At 39.9% G+C, this 24,144-nt stretch overlaps 1 protein-coding gene across 2 annotated transcripts; it reads left to right on the top strand.

The window, feature by feature from the left end:
* Nucleotides 1-1,342: 1,342 nt before the first annotated feature.
* On the top strand, nt 1,343-21,015 carry Slitrk3 (SLIT and NTRK like family member 3). 2 transcript variants are annotated; one of them, XM_021627537.2, is made up of 2 exons: nt 1,343-1,837; nt 7,512-21,015. In XM_021627537.2, exon 2 carries the CDS (start codon nt 7,530-7,532, stop codon nt 10,470-10,472), a length of 2,943 nt encoding a protein of 980 aa, XP_021483212.1. In that variant the 5' UTR covers nt 1,343-1,837; nt 7,512-7,529; the 3' UTR covers nt 10,473-21,015. The 2 variants fall into 2 exon arrangements, with proteins under 2 accessions (XP_021483212.1, XP_021483211.1); XM_021627536.2 differs by lacking the exon at nt 1,343-1,837 and adding an exon at nt 1,849-2,832.
* Nucleotides 21,016-24,144: the final 3,129 nt, after the last annotated feature.

The following is a 24,144-nucleotide window of genomic DNA, read 5'->3' as shown; positions in this document are numbered from 1 at the left end:
TACAGTCTGTTGGCAGCCTTTCCTGGATAAAGCTCTTTGAAACTCAATTTGGAAATCTCATTAGGGAAACTGCTATGACAAATGTCCCTTCCACACCCAAGTTGTCACACAAAGAAGACTCACAAAGAAGGCATTATTGACCTAGAAAACACTTGATAAAAGTTTGGATTTTGCCCCATAAAACTGAAACACTATATTTAAAAAGAACAGGCTTGATGTCACAGTGCTTTGGTCATGTTCTGGGTCACTGAAGATACTTTATTAATAATCTTAAAGGACATTGAGTATTTTGAAGAACAAGCTGAAACATTTTAAGTATGACACTATATCCCACTTTACAGGATATTAACATGGTTACCAAACTGAATCAACGATGATGTTTGTGTGCCTATGTGTTCCATGAATCTGAACAGGGCCTTTTTTTCTGGGCATGACCAATACTATTCTCTTTTAATGACAGTATTATGGGCACTAGACTGTGATTGCATATTCCTGTAAAGGAAAGTGAACAAAACCCTACAAGATAAGGGGCAAAGTATCACTCCATGCCTGTCTCATAAAGGTTGTCAAAGTATAACTTAAAAGAAAACTGTGCTTCTTTGCAAGAGATAAGCTGGAGTTCCCATGAAAACTTCTGAAAACAGGGTCAAGTTCATTTTATACTCACAATGATAATGCACACATAATTTCACTTCTTTTGGTCAATTCAATGTTTTCACATCTAAAAGGAATGGCTACAAGAGATGTCTCCCACAGAACTCACTCTATCCAGTTTGGGAGTTAGTGGGAATGCTGCCCTTTCTCCAAAACAGTCGCCAATGAACAGCATCTATTAAAAAGAACTGCGTTGGTTTGCACTGCAGATTGGATGGGGGAGCATTGAGCGACTGCATTAGCAAGTCTGCAGTGGGGGCAGTGGTCCCTGGCTCCTGGAGCACTTTTACATGTGTGCAAGGATTTTCCTAATGTCCTCATCTCATTTGTCACGATTTGGTTTCTGGCGCCTCTCCCTCACATCCCCACCCCCTCCAGCCATGCTAGCATTTCATCACTCCTCCCGCCCCTCATACCCCCACGTTAGGAAGAGTAAAGAGATGGGGAAATATGTGTACTTTCACATTGTCACCTATGTTGCAAGACCGTTGAGCGATTTCTACAAATCACTTGGAAAGGCTCCTGGTAGGCATTTAAGGATGCCGCCCCCATACAGATACAGTTCAGATGTTCTTAATTTGATCATCTCCCCCACCCCACCCCCTTCAGTTTGGGCTGTAATTTTCCAAACAGCCATCTCTCATTTGCAAAAGTTAAAAATCAATCCACATATACAGAATGCTGACTTCCTGACAGGATCTCTCTTAGTGGAGCTGGCAAATTGTGACCAATAAATAGAAAGGAGGAGAGAGAAGAAGAGAGAGGGAGGGAGAAAGAAAAGGAGAGAGGGGGAGAGAGAAAGAAATAGAGAGGGAGAGAGAGGAGAGAGAGGAGAGAGGAGAGAGAGAGAGAGAGAGAGAGAGAGAGAGAGAGAGAGAGAGAGAGAGAGAGAGAGAGAGAGAGAGAATCACTTGCTTCCTAAGCAGGGATTTGCCTGCGATGCGCGGCGAGAGGACTGCGGCGGCTGATTTACACAGTTGGCGCGGAGGAGGGGCCGGGGGTGCGGGGGGGACAAGCTGGCGGAGGCTCGAGCGATGGGCTGATCTGGGGGCTCCGGAGCGCCGCTCCCTCGGTGCGCTATTTGGGGGCGGCTGATGGCTTTGCATTCGGGTTCCAGCCCTGCGTTTTCTATATTGCCTTCTAGTCCCCGACCTGGCGCTCCCAGTTTAGAAGCAGACGTTTGGTAAGTAACGTGTAATCTGATTTTAGTTATTTCCTAGGCCATCAAAGCGGTACTTTTAAAGCAGGTCAGTCTTAAAAAGATGCGGTCGCCGCCACTGTCGCCGCTGCCGGGAGCGTCTCCTTGGCCTGGAACGCTCGGCCCCCTCCTCTGCCCACCTCCCTCTGTCCTCCGGCTGGAGAAGTGAGGGCGCTCGAATGGTGGGCTGTCAGGGGACTCACTCTCCGCCAACGGGAGCGCATCGCCTTTCGTGTTCTGCCCGAGATTTCACGACGCCGAGTGCAATGTAGTGTGTACAGCCATACTGTTGTATCTGTGTCCTCGCCCCCACCCCCCACCCCGCCACCTGACCAATGCTGGGATCCGAGATCTAGTCGCCCCCTTCCTGCCTCCTCTCCTCTCTCCCCACCCAGTCTTCTCTCATCTCCACGCCACCGACCCCCACTCCCACCCATCCAAAGGGCAAAGAGCAAAGACACTTGGAAAAGGCAAGGGCTAGCTGCATCTCCTCGTGTAGACCGAGGCCGCAGGCAGGGATTGTACTGTGAGAGAGACAATCTTTCGGCGAGAGAAAGAGAAATCCAGAAAGGAACCCCGGCTCTCGGGAACCTGGGAGCTCGCCACTGAAGGGAGAGCACCAAGATTGTCGATCAGAGGAACCTGGTCCTGGGACACTAGAACAGCCAGCCTGCCACCCTAGGCAAGCACGGAGAGCTGTGGTCCTGAGACCGGCTGCCAGCATCCCCGCGCTAGGTGCGCGCCCGCCCGGCTCTCCCATCGCTATGCAGCGACCATTTCCCTCTAAGTCTCAAAGGTGGACCACTCTAAAAGGATTACAAGCGTGATTTGGTAGCCTTTCCGAAAGTTGGTGGCCAGAAGAGGGGAAGATCCTGGGCGACAGGATGACGGATACAATGCAGCCTAGCGGAGAGTTTGCCCCTCCCGCTGGGAAGCCCCTCGGAGCGAACCTCGGAGATCCTGAGCGGTCTGCACCATAGGTATTCATCGCTATCTGTTCCTACTTTGCCTGATTGAAATCAGTGTGTCTCTTATGTAGGATATGTGCTGTAGAACGTATAGACTTTGGCCGCTGGATCTTCCGTACACTCACAGGTGCTAGGATTTTTTTTTTTTTTTCCTAACTGGATCCTCTAGATAGAAGGACATTGATGCAAAAAAGGGCTTCTGGAGACTAATATAACCTCAAACCCCTTCTTCAGGGGAAGGAAATCTTAACTCTATCATATAGGCCAGGTGGCCAAGGGGAGAACCCCTCCCCCCGTGGAGCACTGGGTTGTATTTTAAGACGGAAGGAAAACGGATATATATATATATATATATATATATATATATATATATAATTTTTTTCCTAAACAGACACGTTTGGTGTCTTGCCTGCCGGCAGTGGATTAGAAAAGATTCTATAGAAGGCTCATAGCTCTTCAGAAAATGAATGATGCAGCATTTTAATTATTTGTTCCAGGGAGATCGTTTCGCTTCCATATTGGAATATTTAATCTTAGATCTGGAATGAAGAGGGAGCACTGAGGAGGAGGAGGAGGGAGTGGGAAAGGGGCTCGCTGGGTAGAAAGAGCTTCTTGTCCTTCTCTGGGAGAATAAATGGTGCCTGCGCTCCCAGCAGGACGCAGAAGAAACCAGCCCCAGGGGCCCAGCATCCCCTAACTTTGAGAACCCTTCCCACCCTTTAGACATGCTACGGTAAAATAAAGGAACAGGAGCTTCTCAAAGGGCCTTCAGGGCATGGCCAAAGTCCAGCACTTAGGATTGTAGTTCGTGAGACCACTGGGACTCGATTGCAGAGGCCATTTACCCTGTTTGGGAAGCTCAGGACAGCCTCCTGATTACCCATTCATTTCTTTGGAGCCTGGGTTCCCACAGGATCCCTGAAACAGCTGCTGCCTTTGCAGGCTGGTGACCAAGGTGCTGGGCTGGGGCCCTGGAGAGGGAGGCGGAACTGCTCTGTCCTGAGCACTGGCTTTCAGTTTAGGATTGTTTCCAGACAGAGACCTCTCTGAGAAAAGGGTGGGTCTGGGATGTGAAGGGTGCAGGATGTTAGAGAATCTTGCAGTCTCCTTACTGAGTCTGATAGCAGTTTCCAGTCTTAGTTACTGTGGGGAAATGACAGATGCATTAAATGCAAGCTATCGTTTAGATCTCTGACTGACTTTTAAGAAATGTTTTGCTGAACTAGATGAAATAGATTTTAGAGTGGTAAGAAATTCATTCCTATGTCCCTCTTCCTCCTCCTCCTCTATCTCCTCCTCCTTCTTCTTCTCTTCCTCCTCCTTCTTTTTCAATTTGGTTTTGTAAAACACTTTAAAGAAATCATCTTCACCACCTGCTAACTTTGAGGCCCTGCCAATGGAGTTTGGTTGGGGTACCCCTCCCCACCAATGGACACACTGCACAGTTCCCATTTAGCAGATCTCCTTGCTGTTTGATTGGAACTCCCCAATTTCACCACCAACTTGTGCTTCCTCCTAGCACACAAGGTCTTTGAAAATCCCTTTTAGAGGGAGCCTGTGAGACAGCTGGTTGCTTCTAACCTGTCAAATTTTCATTCAATCACCTTTCATTTGGATAGTCATTATTATTTTTGGGGGAATAATAGAAAAAAAGAGAAGGAGAGAGGGAGAGGAAGAAAGAGGATGGAAGAGTAGGGAGCATCAAGAGGAACTAAAGGAGAAACAAACAAACAAACAAACAAACAAACAAACAAAACCAATGCCAGAAATCTCCCTCCCCTGAGTTCTCCAGAGGATAAGTGTGAATTGCCCCATAGGAGAGAGATAGGGGACAGGGAATGGGAAAGGGAGGGAGAAAGGAAGGGAGGGAGGGAAGGAGGGAGAGAGAGGGAAGCTGGGAAGGAAGGAAGGAAGGAAGGAAGGAAGGAAGGAAGGAAGGAGGAAGGAAGGAAAATCAGAAAGTTGGAAAGGAATTCATGGCTGTTGGATTCAAGGGAAATCAAAGGCTTGGACAGCAACAAACGTTTCTGGTGCAAAGGGATCGAAACAAAATACAGGAGAAAGTCAGTCTAAGTAGCTGAGGATGCTTGAGCTCTTATTTGGGACACCCAGCTATAACTAAGAAGACTCAGCTCTTCCACCTGCGGGATTGGGAATCTAGTTCATCCTGGCCTTTTCAAAAAAGGCCCATTCTAAACAGGGTTTTAGTTTCTAAAGCCTGCAGGAGAGGATAGCTAGAAAGCACAGGTCCAGGGACTGATACTAGCCCCACACCGGTCCAGGTCTTCTCAAAGGAATGTTTCCCTCAGGTCCTCCTCTTTCTCGGTTTTGCTTTATTCTTTTGAGCATCTATACTATTGACTGTTGTACTTCTTTTAGCTCCCCTTCATGCTCCCTCGAGCACACGCATATGCGCGTGCACTTGTGCACACACACATACACACACACTCACAAAAACACACAACTGTATAGCCAGGGCTTCTTAGTGCTTGCTTGTAACCAAAGGCCAAGCGTGTTCCCTTCCTTGGAGCCCGTTTTCATGACGTGAAACGCTGGAAGCTTTTCAGCACACATTAAAAAACAAACAAAGAAATACATGGCGAAAGAAGTCCAAATCCTGCGATGTGATTTGAGCCTGCCTTCCCCTCTGCCTTCCCCCCTGGTGCCCAATGGTGTTGGGTTACCGAGAGCAGCCACGGAGGCGGCTAGCCCAGCGGCAGCCTGAGCTGGAAGCCTGCTGCAGCCTCATCTCCTCCCTCCTCTATTGAGGGTGCCAAGCGGCAGTCCTGCATTCTAAAGAAGCCCATTGAAGAGCCCATTGCATTCTCTGCACGTCTCAAGCTAGCTTTTTAATTTATTTTTTAGGGCCTCTCCCTTCTCCTCTAGCCCCCCTAGACTTCAGCTTCAGCAAGAGGAGACTGGACAAGAGAGAATCCTTAAACTCAAGCTTTGATTTCTTCGTGTTTTTCGTTTTTTTTTTTCCTTAATTATTTTTCTTAGTCAGTGCTAAGAAACAAAAAAATAAAAAATAAAAACCAAAATCAAAATCTCCTGCGAAATAGGTAAGTCAAAAATATCTGGTGTAGCCTGATGACCTAAAACCCAGAGGTGTAAAACCAAGAAAAACATTTTCTAGAATTGGTGAGGGATGTAAGTAGAGTCTAATACTTTACAAGGAAGCCAGGGGAAGATGAAGTGACACTGCAGTGTATCCTCATCTGCTTTCTCTGTCTCTTTTTCATTTAATTGTTTCTAAAAATTGACTATTACATGCCGGAGGCAGATTCCACTTTGCTTTCTCAAGAGTTTCTCCTTGCAGCTGTGTTCATGATATGCCAGTAGAATGTAAAGATAAACTCTTCCCACTTTCCCTATAAATTATCTCCTTGTGCTCCTTGGGTTTCAAGTTAAGGAACATTTCCATGATATACTTATATTATATGGGAAGAAAACGTACGTTGGAGACTCTGATTTAGTTTTAGTGATTAAAGTCACCCACTCGAATTCAATTGATAGCTCACTGACTTGGGAAAACTGAATAAATTGGAATATTATGATGTCTTTCTGTTCACATTCTCAAATGATGATGACACTAAGCAAAGCAAGAAAACCTTTGATGAAGGCAAAACAGAGCACTGAATTCATTTCTCTCATTGGACATTTCTGAAATATTTGCACATGCCAGGCAATTTATCAGCAAGAGCTGGGATTTCCATCCTTTACAGCCTTTAACCACCTACTTCTTTTCTAAGCAGATACCTCTTCTCACCTCTTTTTATGGTTCCTCGGTTGATCCCCAAGGCACAGATCCTGGCTCCAAACTAAGCTCTTGCAAGTGTTTTGCTTCAGACACTCCCAGGCTTGGCGACCTTTAGCTGTCACTATCTTTAGCTCTGACAATTGCATGGGCCTTTTCTTCAGCATATCTCATCATTCTAATGCTTTAAACAGCCAAATGAGAATATATGTAGAAATTATTCATTTGACTAAAGAATACTTACATCTTCTGTGCTTGGACCAAAAGGTTAGGGGTTGAATATAGAAGTGGGGACACATGGTAATTAAGTAGCAGTTCATGGCTCCTTAAGAGAAACCTTTAGTTTTTTATATCTTTTTTTTTTCACATCTCAATATCTGATATTGGGCAATAGGTTCACCTTTTTTCATATTATTTAATATCATTTGGTTATACCATATTTTTAAATAACTAATGTATACAATTGGAAGAACGTCTTTTTTTTTTTCTATGACTTCCAAAAAGATTTGTAATGGCAAATCTTAGTTTAAAGAAGCAAGTAAGTGTAATGACTAAGTCATTGCCTTTATGGCTAAATCTGCCTGTTACCATAAGGCCAAGTCAGGTTCCAACTCTGTTTTTGTTTTTGTTTTGTTTTGTTTTTGATTTTTTTTTTTATGAGGAAATCAGTGCAAACTGTTTTTGTTCTTGTCATATAATACTGAACAGAGTTTGGTTCAGGAAAATGTCATTGCATGTTGCAATATGTCAGTCTCTTAAACTGAAAATACGAGGCACACTTTAAACAGTAAGCATTGTTGCGGCCTCATTTGGAGCATCAGTTCAATACCTGCTGATGTTTTCATACCACTATTTAAGAAAAAATACCCCAGACATAGGAATTAATTAAAGTAGTACAAAAGCTAAAAAATTTGCATCTCTATTTCTATTGCAGTCTTGTAATCAACTCCGAATGATGAAGCCAGCCATAGCTGAGAAGCTTCCCAGAGGGAGGATGCTGTGGATAATTCTTCTAAGCACAGTCGCTCTAGGATGGACTACCCCAATTCCCCTGATTGAGGACTCAGAGGAAATAGATGAGCCCTGTTTTGACCCATGCTACTGCGAAGTTAAAGAAAGCCTCTTTCACATACATTGTGACAGCAAAGGATTTACAAACATTAGTCAGATTACTGAGTTCTGGTCAAGACCTTTTAAACTGTATCTTCAGAGGAATTCAATGAGAAAATTGTACACCAATAGTTTTCTTCATTTGAATAATGCTGTGTCCATTAACCTTGGGAACAATGCATTGCAGGACATTCAAACTGGAGCTTTTAATGGCCTTAAGATTTTAAAGAGACTGTATCTCCATGAGAACAAACTAGATGTCTTTAGAAATGACACTTTTCTTGGCTTAGAAAGTCTGGAATACCTGCAGGCAGATTACAATGTCATTAAACGTATAGAGAGTGGGGCATTTCGGAACCTAAGTAAATTGAGGGTTCTAATCTTAAATGATAATCTCATTCCTGTGCTTCCAACCAATTTATTTAAGGCAGTTTCTTTAACCCATCTGGACCTACGTGGAAACAGGTTAAAGGTTCTCTTCTACCGAGGCATGCTGGATCACATTGGCAGAAGCTTGATGGAGCTCCAGCTAGAAGAGAATCCTTGGAACTGTACCTGTGAGATTGTACAGCTGAAGAGTTGGCTGGAGCGAATTCCTTACACAGCCCTGGTGGGAGACATCACCTGTGAGACACCTTTCCATTTCCATGGGAAGGATCTCCGTGAAATCAAGAAGACAGAACTCTGTCCACTGTTGTCTGACTCAGAGGTGGAGGCCAGTCTGGGGATTCCCCACTTATCATCAAGCAAGGAGAACGCTTGGCCAACCAAACCTTCCTCAATGTTGTCTTCTGTCCATTTCACTGCTTCTTCTGTTGAATATAAATCCTCCAATAAGCAGCCGAAACCCACCAAACAGCCCCGAACACCCAGACCACCTTCTACATCCCAGGCTTTATACCCTGGTCCAAATCAACCTCCCATTGCCCCCTATCAGACCAGACCACCCATTCCCATTATTTGCCCTACTGGGTGCACATGCAATTTGCATATCAATGACCTTGGCTTGACGGTCAACTGCAAAGAAAGAGGATTTAACAACATCTCTGAACTCCTTCCAAGGCCCTTGAATGCCAAGAAGCTGTACCTGAGCAGCAATCTGATTCAGAAGATATATCGCTCTGATTTTTGGAATTTTTCTTCTTTGGATCTCTTGCACCTGGGGAACAATCGCATTTCTTATGTCCAGGATGGAGCTTTCATCAACCTTCCCAACCTGAAGAGTCTCTTTCTCAATGGTAATGATATAGAAAAGCTGACTCCAGGTATGTTCCGAGGTCTACAGAGCTTGCATTACTTGTACTTCGAGTTCAATGTCATCCGGGAAATCCAACCTGCAGCCTTCAGCCTCATGCCCAACTTGAAGCTGCTATTTCTCAACAATAACTTGCTGAGGACCCTGCCAACTGATGCCTTTGCGGGCACATCCCTGGCTCGGCTCAACTTGAGGAAGAACTACTTCCTCTACCTGCCAGTGGCTGGCGTCCTTGAACACTTGAACGCCATTGTGCAGATAGATCTCAATGAGAATCCTTGGGACTGCACTTGTGACCTGGTCCCCTTCAAACAGTGGATCGAAACCATCAGCTCAGTCAGCGTGGTAGGTGACGTACTCTGTAGGACCCCCGAGAACCTCACGCACCGTGATGTGCGCACTATTGAGCTGGAAGTTTTATGCCCAGAGATGCTGCATATTGCCCCACTTGGACCATCTCCACCCCAGCCTGGAGACTACCACCCTAACGGGGGACCAACAAGTCCATCACCTTATGAGTTCTCTCCTCCCGGGGGCCCTGTGCCACTTTCGGTGTTGATTCTCAGCCTGCTGGTTCTGTTCTTCTCAGCGGTCTTCGTGGCCGCGGGCCTCTTCGCCTATGTGCTCCGTCGGCGTAGGAAGAAGCTGCCCTTTAGAAGCAAGCGGCAGGAAGGTGTGGACCTTACAGGAATCCAGATGCAATGCCACCGGCTGTTTGAGGACGGTGGAGGCAGTGGTGGTGGGAGTGGAGGCGGAGGTCGACCAACTTTGTCCTCACCTGAGAAAGCTCCTCCCGTGGGTCACGTGTACGAGTACATCCCTCACCCAGTTACACAGATGTGTAACAACCCCATCTACAAGCCTCGAGAGGAGGAAGAAGTGGCTGCTTCAGCAGCCCAGGAAACAGGAGCGGCAGAACGTGGAGGTCCCGGGACACAGCCTCCAGGAATGGGTGAGGTGCTCTTAGGAAGTGAGCAGTTTGCAGAGACACCCAAGGAGAACCATAGTAACTACCGGACCTTGCTGGAGAAGGAGAAGGAGTGGGCTCTGGCCGTTTCCAATTCCCAGCTCAACACCATAGTGACGGTGAACCACCACCACCCTCACCCTCACCACTCGGCAGTCGGTGGGGTCTCAGGTGTAGGTGGAGGGACTGCGGGCGACTTGGCTGGGTTCCGCCACCACGAGAAAAACGGTGGGGTGGTGCTGTTTCCCCCTGGGGGAGGTTGTGGCGGTGGCAGTATGCTACTAGACCGTGAGAGGTCACAGCCTGCTCCATGCACAGTGGGATTTGTGGACTGTCTCTATGGCACAGTGCCCAAATTAAAGGAACTTCATGTCCACGCCCCTGGCATGCAATATCCAGACTTACAGCAGGACGCCAGGCTCAAAGAAACCCTTCTCTTCTCGGCTGGAAAGGGCTTCACAGACCACCAAACCCCCAAAAGTGATTACCTCGACCTAAGGGCCAAACTTCAAACTAAGCCGGATTACCTCGAAGTTCTGGAGAAGACAGCGTACAGGTTCTGACGGAACGAAGAAAATGAATTAGTGGCTTTGTTTTGATTTTCAAAAGAAAAAGGAAAATAAAAAGAAATATATCCCCGGCTCCCATTATAATTGTCCCAATAAGTCCATCCTCACAATTTCCCCCGCCCAGGACAGAACTGAAACAAACGCATGATAACTAGAGAATACAGAAGTGTGCTCCCCCCTCTCAGATGCGATTTTGAGGAAGGGCCATACTCAGATCATTAATCAATGAAGTGCCTTCGCAGACTTTTGCCAGCAAATGTTATCATTATTTTTTATACTGAAACTCGAGACTTTGTGCCATGTGTGAGGTATAACGGGGATCCTTGTACTGATCCTGAATGAGTAAAATTCAATGTGTCTTTTTATTTTCAGTAACTTTTATTCCCTTTAGTTGCAGTTTTGTTTGAAAGGGAGGGGGAGATTGACATTTACAGCTTTCTCTCCTTTTCCCATCATGGCACAGATTCTGTACATGTATTAACAATGCAGTTTGCTGCATGCTTGAAAACTGCAGGACGGGGAGGGAGGGGCGGGTCTTGCTCGAATGTTCTCACACTGTTGTCTCTATCTCCCACACATATTCATGTGCACACAACAAACCCTACATACACTTAGGCCTCTCAGCCTTCGCTGGGTGCAGTACACATGCACACACACACACACACACGCACACGCACACGCACACGCACACACTCCTCCCACGCAACTTAATCTGCTTAGTTCGGGTTTGATCTATTTCTTCCCTCCATAGCTCCACGTGCACTTCACTCCTTGTGTACAGCTCACAGCGTCTCTCCTACCACCCTGGGAAAAGTCACATTGGAGGCTGGATCCTACTGAAGTGAAGGCTTCTTGCTCTGACAGCTGGAGACACACCTAGGGTTGAGTACCCTCCTTGTGACATTTCATCCTGATGCCAAGATTTTTTGAGAACATCTGCACTTTCTTATATATATACGATATTAAAAAATAAAAAAGCAACTGGGTATATATCACTAACAGCTTTGTAGGAAGCACTTTTAATGTTTTCTCTCTCACACACAAAGATTCAAAAGAAATGTGCATATATTTATTCTGTAATTTCAGTGATTATAAATTGTAAAGGTAATGTTTAATCATTGTATAGTGATTATGCGTCCGGTATAGCTTTCCTAATAAAAAGTTTTTGAAAAACATAATACATTATATATAGAAGATACAAGGCTTGAATTTAAACTTCAGCTATGCCATGCCTTTCGTACTCCCATGTAAAAATATTTATTTTACTTGATATACAGACAGCTAATTAATTAACAAGTTTGATGCACTGTGATATTGATAAATATCATTATACATTATCCATATCCCACATCAGGATTAAATTGGGGCTTGGATGTGCTGATCTACACTTCAGTTTTTCATGGGTTGTAAATTTTAAATTCAGTTCCCCAGTGAGGCACTCTTCCATAGGTGGGGTGTGAGTGGGAGAAAACAAAGTGGCTGAAGGAACAAATACAGGATTAATCTGGATGTGGTCAAACAGGAGATGACATGAAGGAACAGAAAAACAAAACAGCTCTCCTTTAAATCAAAACAAGCACTAAAATTAGATCTGTCAGCAGCTTAGGTACAGCAACACTCTCCATGCACACGCACAGCCCCAGAAAAGTCTAGGACTTCAAGCAACCATAGAGTATCTGTTATCTGAGAAAGTCATCATTTTTATGTTTGGACATTTTTTTTTTCCCCAGCGACTCGCTTCAAATGGACTCAGACATGCTTGCACTAAGATGTTTGATTCTAATTGTTTTATTTTTCTGTATGACATTAAAAAGATGTTTCAAAGTTAACTTGAAGACACTTTAAGTTATGATCCAATTTCATTTGAGCAAAACCAAAGAAAATTGAAATTTAGGATGCAAGACACGAGAATTAGAGCCGCTTACCCAGTAGGACCAGTAGATGGTAGCAGAGCTCCAGTGATCGCCAGATGCAGGCACTATTGACTGGTGAAGTGAGGCTTTCCTTCCTTCAAGCTGCCCTTAGAAATGATCATTACATGCCGAATGGACTTCACCTCCAGTTGCTGAAGCCTTACATCACATCATTTCCCAATAGGAAATAAAAATAGCACCGGTTTCTAAGGCAGTGTGGTACATACATTAAAGCATTGTATTTAAAAGATGGAGGAAAAGTGAATGTCTAGAACATGTTTATGTAACCATTAACTACATACAGCTGTCAGAGTAGATGTGCATACAGATAAAACATACAAGTACATCAATATAAAAATGCTCTTTTCAGGGTTTCTTTGCATTTGATATATGGCATATGTAATTTCTGTCCTCCATCATTCAGTCTATTTTGGAGTTATTTTAGAAAGTCCATAAAACTAACTACTGTCCTGTCTCTTTATGTAAAATTTTGAAATGAAGCGCTCTCTATCCAAGAGAGTTGGACTCGTGTTATAAAGCAGATGGACTTTTTTTGTTTGTTTGTTTTTTGTTGTTGTTGTTTTTTGGTAAACTTTCCCACATGTCACCTTCTCTAGATATCTTACCTTCCATATTCTTTCTAATAATTTTCCCTATTTACTGATATTTTTAAGAGAATAAAATGACAATAGTGTTCTTACAGGTTTTACAACTTAACTTGAGGAGCCTCTGTAAGTCCAGTGACTATCAACCTTCCATTTCTTCCTGATCATTCTGTTGAATGGAAGAAAAAAGAGTGAAAACCTAGATTTTTCCTAGAAAACCATCATTCATGCAACACAGAATATTAAACATTTCAGGTTAAATGTCATCACTAAGGACCCTGGTGCTTTGACATTGGAAAATAAGTCTCTCTAAACCTTGTCTAATTAAACTATAACTTGATAAATGTAATATTTATATTTTTATTTATCACATATTGAAGTTAGACTGTCTTAGCTTAAATTTCACCCTTGAATAAAGAATAAATTCATTTATTTAGTGAGAAAAAATTTATATGAGAATGAAATTTTGTATTTAAGAGGACAATGTTTTGCTTTCATGGAGTTTTCTCTCCCCTGACTCAGCCACTTACTTTAATTTTGCACTAAAACTGAGTTAACAAACTTTAGTTTATAACAACAGGTATTATTTCTATTAAATTACATTCATATTTATATAAAAATGGTTTAGCATCTGCTTCATATTTCTTATTGAAGTAAATTATTTGTTTTTTTTTTTTACAAAATAGATAGGTAGTTCCATTCATAGCAACATCCTGCTGCTGAGATCGACTGAGATCTGACAGATATTTTCTTTTATTTCTAACTATTTTTAATTACTAATTACAATAATCGTGCTTGAAAATAGAAAATGCATTGTGATGTCCCTTCAGCTCTGACATGATTAGTGCAAAAATTATTGAAGATGGTCAGTTTAATTCAGAATAGTTTTCAAATGTTATATATCATTATATGGAATTATTTATGTAGATGATTTTATATTTTGACTAGAAAGATATTATTTTATTAAATTGCAAAATTATTTAAAATAGGATGGTGAATACAATATTTTTAATAAACGTTCAGAGAGAAAATAACAAGGGAAGTTTAATGACTGGTTTGGAAATTTTCTTTTTTTAACTTGGAAATTTTAGTTTGGAAGCCTTCTCGTCTAAGAGAACCTGTTTGTATTGAAGGTTCTGAAAGTAATAATGCTGCGGCAGAAGGATGACCCTTCAGCTATCTTAGTACAGCGTCAGGCTCATTCAGCGTAACTCCAGTATTCCCACACTCCTGTCCTGTTGCAGGTGTTGTCATATTTATTATTTATTATCTCATATTTATTGGTGTTGTCCACACCAATAAATCTGGGCTTCTTTCAAATGACCTTGATGAAGGGAAATCCCCCTCAAGATGTGTCAGACAGGACCTTGACAATCAAGGGCACTGTTCAGATGTAAGAACTTTCCAGCTTAAATAACTGAACATACACATTTGTAACTTACACTCAGCTCTCTAATTCCTCAAATATGAAGTTTCAGGTGAACAGAACATACCTTCAACTAAATTCATTGCGTGCATGTTCTGTCTAATGTATTACAGGCCTTGAAAAGTGACTGGAGCAATAACACATGAAAATTTGGCAATCATGTGTACAAACATATACATAGTACTATTACATATATACATACATTGTATACACATGTATGTAGCTTAGATATGCAGAATTATATGTAAATTATGCATTTTCTACATGTGTAAAGACTTCAGTTTTATGCACTTATTGTTCTGGTAGTCTTTTAGCCACCAACCAAGTAAAGCTGGATGAAATAAGTCTTCACTCTGGATTTCTTCACATGTAAAATATAAAACTGTAATTAAGATTTCTGAATTGAAAATTTTTTTACCTCCCATTTTGTTTCATTTTGTTATTTAAATCACAAGAAAAAAATCTCAGTTAAAATGGTGATTCATTTTAAATAAATATTCACAGTGAGGGGACTTATTTCTTATCTGTATATAACACAAGACACTTGCTGTCTCTTCCATTTGTCTGCCCAAAATAAATTTTAGAGGTGAAAGCAATTTAAGTAACCCTATTAATTGGACTAGCTCTTTGAAGTTTATCAAAATACAAAGCAGGACTGAAATTGTGAAATTATAATAAAAAGCCTTAAAAAGCAGTTTACATACATAGAATTTACTGTTTAGAACACCAGTTACTATTACAATTATTAAAATGCTTAGTAACAAGTACAGTCACGGAGCAGGGGCAGCCATTTTTATTTTGTTCTTCCATCTGCATCAAAGACACAGAGTTTTTACATCAGAAATTGGAGTGAATAGAAGTCACTCCTGGTGCCAAGGTGATGCTTTAGCCTATTTGTCATTTCTGATGATATTGGCTTCTGAAAATAATATGCATATTTTTGAGAAACTGTATTTCTTTTCCATTGCATATGGCTATTCAATTATCTTCAAAATCTTAATAGATAGTACTTATAGTATAGTTCACAGATCTATGGCCATAGGGTGAGAAAAGGGAGTGTGGGTGGGACTGGGAGGAAATGAGGGAGGGGGCTCCAAAGGGGATATAAAGGGAATAAATTGTAATAAATAAATAAATAAATAATTTAATTAATTAATTTAAAAATAAAAATAGGTAAAAAGTGAATTTGAAATAAAAAGAATTTATGATTTGACCCAACTCTTATCTTTAAATACTATTAAATAATAAACATTTCTGAAAGAAAGGTTATTTCACTGCCACTCAGTTACGTTAAGGCCCAGCCTGTCTAAAATGATTTTTTTAAAAACTCTATCATGCTTGATTATTATCACAGAATTAACTGATAGGGCTTGTAATTACATTGTATCTAACCAAGTAAGTTCCACCAGAAAGGATGCGCTGTTGACCATATTCAAGTTTGAACACTTTGCTTCAATCAATTTGCAATGATCTCTATTTTTATTTTTATTTATTTATTTTTCGGTTTCTTCAAATAACATCCTACTTAGAAGCTCAAGCTATTTTTAAACTCACTGAGTAGCCCACACTGGCCTTAACCTCATGATAATTCTCCTGCCTCAGACTCTGAAGTTCTGGGATTAGAAGTTTTAAGTTACCATACAAGGCATTACCTTAAGTATAATATTTCAAGACACGATTTTTGCACTTTATACAGTTGATTGAAGGGATAGTATAATGACTGTAGATAGCTTTAATACCATAATTAAACTTCCCCTACCAAAGGATGGCAAACCTGGCCCTAAAAATAGATTTAAAACAAATATTGCACAGCCTTGTACTTCCACTATTCCTGACTGCCCTTCACCATCATTGGCACTGACATGCAATTCAACTTGAAGAGTAGCTAAACTAAGTATACATAAATTAATTTCTAATGTGAAAACATCATTGGAAAAATAATATAATTTAGATAATATAATAAGATAATAGTGAAGATAAATAATTTAGCTTTGTTTATGTTACAAGTATATAAAATGAATTATGGTATTTTAATATTTTTATACATTTAACATTTTCATTTTTTGGCAATTTCACATATGTATACAATCTATTTAATCACATTACCCACTGTTAGTCCCCTGACCTTTCTTCTGGATCTCCGATACAAACATGCCCTCCTAACTTCATGTCTTTTTGTTTGTGTAAAATTACTGACGGAGTCTAATTGCACTGCCTAAAGCAAAGGATTTAGCAGTTTTTTTTCTGTATCAACTTAGTTTATTTTGGGGTCAGTTTAACACAAGTCTTTAATGAATCCTGTACTAAAGTTCATTTAATAAACACACCCTATTTACTTTTATCTGTTTAGGAAAACACTAACCTTTAAATTCTGCAATTCATCATCTAGTATATTTAAGAACCATGACTACTCCAGATCATAAATACAAATATTTAAAGAATTTTTGTTTGTTTTTTTGTTTGTTTGTTTTGTTGTTGTTGTTGGTTTTTTTGTTTGTGTATTTGTTTGTTTTTTAGACAGGGTTTTTCTATGTAGCTTTGGCTGTCCTTGACTCACTTGTACACCATGGTGGTCTTGAACTCACAGTGTGATCTGCCTGTCTCTGACTCCCTGAGTGCTGATATTAAAGGCATGTGCCACCACACCCACCTTCTTCTTCTTCCTCCTCCTCCTTTTCCTTCTCCTCCTTCTTCTTCACAGTGGAAACCAGGAACATAAGATTTATTCAGTGTGGCCACACTGGCAAGAGGGTCATAGAGATCTAGCAAAGCCCTCAAGTTTGTCTTTGGGATCCTAAAATAAGATCAACGTTTAAATAGACAGCAAGATTTGAACTTCTAATGAAGAGATTCTTGTTAACTGTGGTATTTGGTTCCTATTTTAGTTTGTGATTAGAATTCTAACAATATGAAAGATGTTGACTTGTTTCTTTTTTTCTTTTTGTTCAGAAAAACTGCCAATACCTGATTTCTCTCCCCTGTTTTTCCACTCACATTATATACTTAGGTACCTTTTGACCCCATGGAAAATATATCTAACTATAGATAACAGGAAGAAGAGGGGAAAAAAATTTTGGAGAATGAAATGTTTCCCCTTACAGTGGACTGTTAAGCTCATTCCCCGAGTGTGCAGCGTGCTAGCTGGATATATGTTGGCATAACTGTTACACATCTGGCATGGATAGCACACAGGTTGGTATCTTCAAGAAGGCCAGCCAGATAGGCCTCACTTGCCTCCTCCTGCAAAGCACCAATAGCTGCACTCTGGAAGCACAGATCTGTTTTTAAGTCCTGAGCAATTTCTTACACCAGACGCTGGAATCCCGAGGAGCTTGGGAATGAGGATTTTGTGGATTAACATTTTGATGAGGCATAATGAGAAACCATAAAGACTATATAAAAGCTAGATGTAATTTTTCCTTCCTGGTTGATGTCTAGCACTTAATAGTACTCAGTGTAATTTAAACATGGCTAAGCAGATCTGAGATTCTCTTTCCATTGTTCTCGTCCTATCTCAAGAGACTGTAAATTAGAACTTCTGGGTTTCATTATGTCCTGAATGAAGGAGGAAGAGTACAGGTATTTATTCTGAGGTGTTTCTTAAAATTCCTTCCTGCTTAACACAGCCACAAGAATATGCTTACCATAAGTGTATCCTCATTCACTCATTGCCTATCTGTGCCAAGAATTCTGGGGTTGCAATGATAGTGTAAGAATTTGAAAGTATAGTCTACATTAACATACTTCTATATTTTACAGCTATATGTGATCTTATTTTAATGGTTTTGTGCTTGGTTTTTGAGCCAGAGTCAGATCTAGAGTAGACAAGTTTCAGCTGGACTATTTATGTAGCTCTATCTGACCTTGAACAACTAATCCTCCTCAGTATGCTCCAACACATTTATTTCTAATCAGAACTTCTTTCTTTTATCTTTTCTGTTCTTTTTCTTTTCTTTTCTGTTTTATCTTATGCTTCCTGATGTTCATTGTAAGTAAAATCTACGTAGGCTGTGATAAGAAAGACTGAGAGAATTGTGTCTGACGTTTCTGGGAAGAACCTAGTGTAAATAAAGCAGAAAATTAAAAAGATGAGCTACCAAGTTTAGTTCCATCATCCTTTGTAGCAAAATGTATAAAAAGCACAGAGTTAGACATACTGAAGAAGGGTAGAAAGAATTTAAGATCCAGAAACCTAGACATCTACTTCAAGACAGTTTTTTATACAGGACAAAAAAAAAAGCTGCACTAATGAACTCTCAAAAATACAAATATAGTTGCTGGAATGACCCCTGCATTATGACAATTGACATGCCAAAGTTAAAGAGGGGAACTCTCAAAAGACTTTTTTCCCTAGGCAAAGATCTACAGGTTTTTACTAAGAGAGAGGATATCAGTCTTCCCCAGGGATGAATACCTAATAAATTATCTAACCCAAAGTGATCAGCCCTAAACACACACAACATGGAAGCAAAACTGAAGAGACTAAAAGGCAGCATGTTGTACTAATGAATTAATATATGTATATTCTTCTGTATTTGCATGCATTTATACAAGCACTATTTCTATTATGTGTATAATACATAGAAATATAAAACTAATGATTGAAGAAGGTGAAATAATGAATTTTAAGGGAATGAGTAGACAGAGGAGTTAGGGGGAGAGATATAGGTAGAAAACATGTAAATACAGTATGCATGTATGGGATTTTCAAACAATTAAGTTTTTAAAAGATGTGGATAACTTTTTTAATATTAGTTACAGTTTATTAACTTTGTATCCCAGCTGTATCCCACTCCCTCATTCCCTCCCAACCCCATCCTCCCTCCCTCATCTCCTCCCTGCCCTTTTCCAAGTTGACTGATAGAGGATGACCTCCTCCCCTTTCATCTGACCCTAGTTTATCAAGTCTCATCAGGACTGGCTGCAATGTCCTCCTCTGTGGCCTAGCAAGGCTGCCCCTCCCTCGGGGTGAGGTGAGGGAAGGTCAAATAGCCAGCTATTGAGTTCATGTCAGAAATAGTCCTTGATCCCTTTACTAGTGTATCCACTTGGATACTGAGCTACCATGGCCTACATCCTAGCAGGGGTTCTAGGTTATATCCATACATGGTACTTGGTTGGAGAAACAGTCTCATAAAAGACCCCTGTGCCCTGATATATTTGGTTCTTGTGGTGCTCTTGTCCTCTCCAGGTCATACTAACTCCCCCTTCTTTCATATGATTCCCTGCTGAAGGTTTGGTAATGAGTATTTTTATACAATGGAATATTCAGAAATTAAAAACAAGGAAATCATTAAATTTTCAGGCAAATGGTGGGACCTAGAAAAGATCATTCTGAGTGAGGTATCCCAGAAGGAGAAAGACACACATGGTATATATTCACTTATATAGACCTATAAGATATGATAAACATATTGAAATCTATACACCTAAAGAAGATAAACAAGAAAGATGATCAATCCTTACTTAGAAAGACAAATGGATGAACATTGGATGTAGGAGAAAACAAGTAACAGGACAGGAGCCTACCACAGAGGGCCTATGAATGACTCTACCTAGCAATGTATCAAAGCAGATACTGTGGATAACTTTTAAAACAGATAAAATTCAATGAGACTAAAACACTAAAATGGTCCTAGAATATGCAAAATCAAATATCAGTCATGGTACTTGAAAGTCTTTTTTTTTTTTCTATTGCTTCAATTCTTATACATAAGAACTGTGATCTAGTAGGCTTTGTTGGTTTATGATCTCCATGGTTTCATCTCAGTGAATATTCTGCTGTAATGTCAACGAAGTCAAATGTTGCAGTCAAACACAAGACATAGACACACACTCTATCTGCTTTGAGGTTGATGCCAATTCAGTTACATTTTCACATGTTCAGTATATGCATATATATATATTTCATAATTGGAATGACAAGATTGATGTGTCTCTTACTTCAGTTTCTGATCTGCTGTGGGCATAAATAAGATGGAATTAGATTATGACAAAGAATCACATTGGTAATCATATGTGTGAATATCTGACATATATTTTTGAAGGATACAACTTTCAATGCCTGTCAATCACAACGTCATTTGCAGGTAACACGAGGCCTTAAAAGATGACACATCATCTCTATTCTTACTAACGTCTGAATGTTGAAATGCTGCAGTCATGTTCTCCCCTATTTTACTAAAGTATATTATTACGCACTGTTTAGCAGACAGAGAATTTTTACAAACAAGAAACATTTAAGGATGGTGTAAAAAAAACTGTTTATTAAAACATATACTTCTGGCATTCTTTTTCAGCAAAGCTCTAGATATGCATGTCTTCAGAATATTCTTTGTTACCATGTTCCTACACTTTAGTTGTCTTGGCTTTTGAGTTTGTGCTAGAATTTTTGTTAGTTTTGAAACATATGAATGTTTGACAGATCCATATTCTGTTTAATAATCCTAAACTATTCAATATCCGTAGTTGCATTTAACATAAAGTTTAGTTACTTTAGAAATTGTACCTAATGCATCACAGAATTTCAAACGTGATAAATCAGAGTAAAAAGCAGCATATGAATCAGTTATGCCAAAGCACTATAAATAGAATCAGGGACAATCAGATAATAAAGTCTACACATAAGGGGTAGACCTCAGTAAAATATAAAAATATTTGTATATGTAGATGTGTGCAACAATATTTCACATAGTTCCCTTAATATTTCCATTAATAAAAATGCAATGACAAAATATAAAATGTTGATATGCAACTTATAATAGCTACTTATAAATTTTAACCTACTACAAAACTTAGTAATTTTATGTGAAAATTTATAATTTTATGTAGGTGTCAGAGTGCAGATAGGTTGAATGGAGGTTCCAAAAGAGGTTTCATTCCCATGCACTTAAAAAAGTAAAAAAAAAAAAAGTTTTAACCACAGATTATGGAGTGTTCATCCTTAGAAAAGTTAAAAGCCATTTGTACTATGCATTAACGTATATTTTCCTGATTGTTTATAGTTAAGACACTAGAATATCAGAATTGTTGACAGTAGTTAATATTTCCCCACCACAGAATGGTTCTGATTTTGATGAGTTGATATTATTGTGAAGTAGAATATCTACAAAAGGAGATAATAACAAGTAAAAAGTAGAAGAACAAATAGCTTCGTAATAGCCAGAAATGAGAAACAGTCTAGATGTTTATGGACAGATGAATGAAAAATGAAAATGTGGCACATTTAAACAATGGAAGACTATTCAACTGTTTAAAAAAATCATGAAATTTGCAAGTAAATGGATGAAGCTAGGAAAAAAATTCATTCTGAGTGAGGTAATCCAAAGGTCAAAATGAAAACGTGATATGTATTCTTTTATTGGGAGAAGTCAGCTTTTACATCTTCAATAGGAATGCTACAATCTTTATGATCACAGAAGTAATTAATTAAGTAAAGGACTAGGTGGGGATGTCTTCAAAGAAAGAGAAAACATAATATATAGTTATGGTGAGACAGGAGGCAGACTGAAATGGAAGGAATAAATGAAGAGGATGTTAGCAGGGTCTAAGGGAGGAAGTATGGAGAAGGACACCAAACACTGTGAAGGTGTTCCCCATAGGCTCATGCTTTTAAATGCTTAGTCTCTAGTTAGTGGAACTCTTTGGAAAAGATTAGAAGGTGTGGACTTGTTTGAGGAAGAGTGTTACTGAGAACAGGTTTTGAGGTTCCAAAAGCTCATGTCATTCTTTCTCACTCTCCCTCTACATCCCTCTCTGCATGCTGCCAGCAACCAGTATGTAAAACTCTTAGCTACTGCTCTAGCACCATTCCCATCTGTTTCTTACCATGATAATGGTAGACTAACTCTCTAGAACTGTAAGCAAGCCCTTAATTGCATGCTTCCTTTGATGAGTTGCCTTAGTCATGATGACTCTTCACATCGATAAAACAGTAACTAAGACAAATGCTAAAGGCCATTTAAAGGGTCATATGGAAACCAATTACTGTAGACGCTTCTAAAAATACATATGCATATGAAATAAATCTAATTAGACTCATCAAATATCATCCCTTAAACATCTTTCTACAGCAAGTGAAATCTATAGTGTCATGAATGCGTTTCATCTGATTGAGTCGTTGACCAAAAGCATCTAATGGAAAGTCCGGGACAATACCACCTATTGTGAAGGCTATTGGTCACTCTTTGCAAACTGATGGTAAAGTCCCATTGCTGAAGACAAGATCTCATTGAACACAAAGTTCAGATAATGCCTGACTAGTCTTCACCTCTGCCAACCAGTGCTCATGTTACTGGCAAGTGAACTGCACACTACCAAGAAGAGAACCACTGCAAACACAAATCCAGTGAATTACAATGGTGTCTCGCCTGCAAAATACACTGGAGGAACAGTGGCACATGGGTGGATAAGTAACCAAACACTCTCTGATTGTATTTAAAGCCCACTCCTTAAGAGGAAATCCATACCTGATACCCCTCAATCTGCAATAGTGTTTCACTTGGTATATAGACGACATTTAAATGTAAGTTCCTTTTTTAATAGTAGCTAGCCAACACAGAATAAATTCAGTGGTGTTTTGTAGACTTTTTGATTCATATTGTTTTATTTTTGCTTTTTCAATTTTAATCTTACTACTCTTTTCCTTGTATGTTATGATTTCCAATAGTGTGTTTACATGTTTTGTTTGTGTGTATGTGGGTGCACATGTGTGTGTGCCTCTAGTGGCTATTTTTTTTTTTTTTACTGTTTTAAAATTTATTTTTGTTTGGTTACTTTGATTTTTACATTTATCTACTTTCCTCTAAGGAGAGAGAGAAAAAAGGTGTGGAGTTGAATGGGTGGGGAGGATTTGGAAGGGATGGAAAAGGGAAACTGTAATCAGAATATGATGTAACATTATTCAATTTTTTAAAAAAGGGATGAAACAAAGGGCAAGAAAAAAAGGGCAAAGAAAAATAAAATTTCAACAACTATTAATGTTTCAAGTGATTATTTTAAGGGTTAGATTTCCTCAGTCTCTTGTTATCAGTTAACAACATTACAGTAGCATTTGCAATGCAAACCCTTTGTCTGTCTTCTCCACTAAAGCTGCAAAAGACCCACCTAAAGAGGATCTTGCATCTAGTCAGAGCACACAGCCAAAAAAAAAAAAAAAAAAAAAAAGATTTTAGAGACTGATGCTTCAGTATTGGTGGCCTTGATTTTTATCCTTGTTTGTTTGATTTTATTTTGTTTCCAGTGTTGAGGGTGGGACTCTGTGCCTTAAACATGCATATCAAGAGCTCTGTCACTGAACTGCAAACACAGCCTCATTCTCAGATTAAAAAGAGTAGAGCCACTGAAATATGGCTGGAAATTTCTTCAAAAGTTCCAACAGTTTAAGTTCTCCACTATTCTCCGAATGTGAGCTACTAAATTTCATGACTCAGCTACTGCTTCCACAAAAAAAAGAGAATGAAAATCCACATTCAGAATGGCCGACACGTGTTGTGCTCGTGAACATTCTGATGGTCATTCCCTGTCAATCACAGTTCTGGAAGACATTACACTGAAAGTAATTGTACCTGTGTCAATGGCCTCATAGAAAGATATTTTCTCCTAACCTGGGAACATCTCAAAACCCTAAGATATTTAGAAGCATTTACAGTGCATATTAGTAACCGGCATAAAAACCTTTGTTACACTCTGATAGTTTAGTTGATATTTAAAGACCTCTTGTT

This window comes from Meriones unguiculatus, chromosome 2, assembly GCF_030254825.1.
Source record: "Meriones unguiculatus strain TT.TT164.6M chromosome 2, Bangor_MerUng_6.1, whole genome shotgun sequence".
NCBI lineage: Eukaryota > Metazoa > Chordata > Mammalia > Rodentia > Muridae > Meriones > Meriones unguiculatus.
This window is presented reverse-complemented; position numbering and strand designations above follow the sequence as displayed.

Bases quoted from the DNA above. Each gene is read 5' to 3' on its own strand.
- Slitrk3 (XM_021627537.2), top strand. From the start codon at position 7,530: ATGATGAAGCCAGCCATAGCTGAGAAGCTTCCCAGAGGGAGGATGCTG.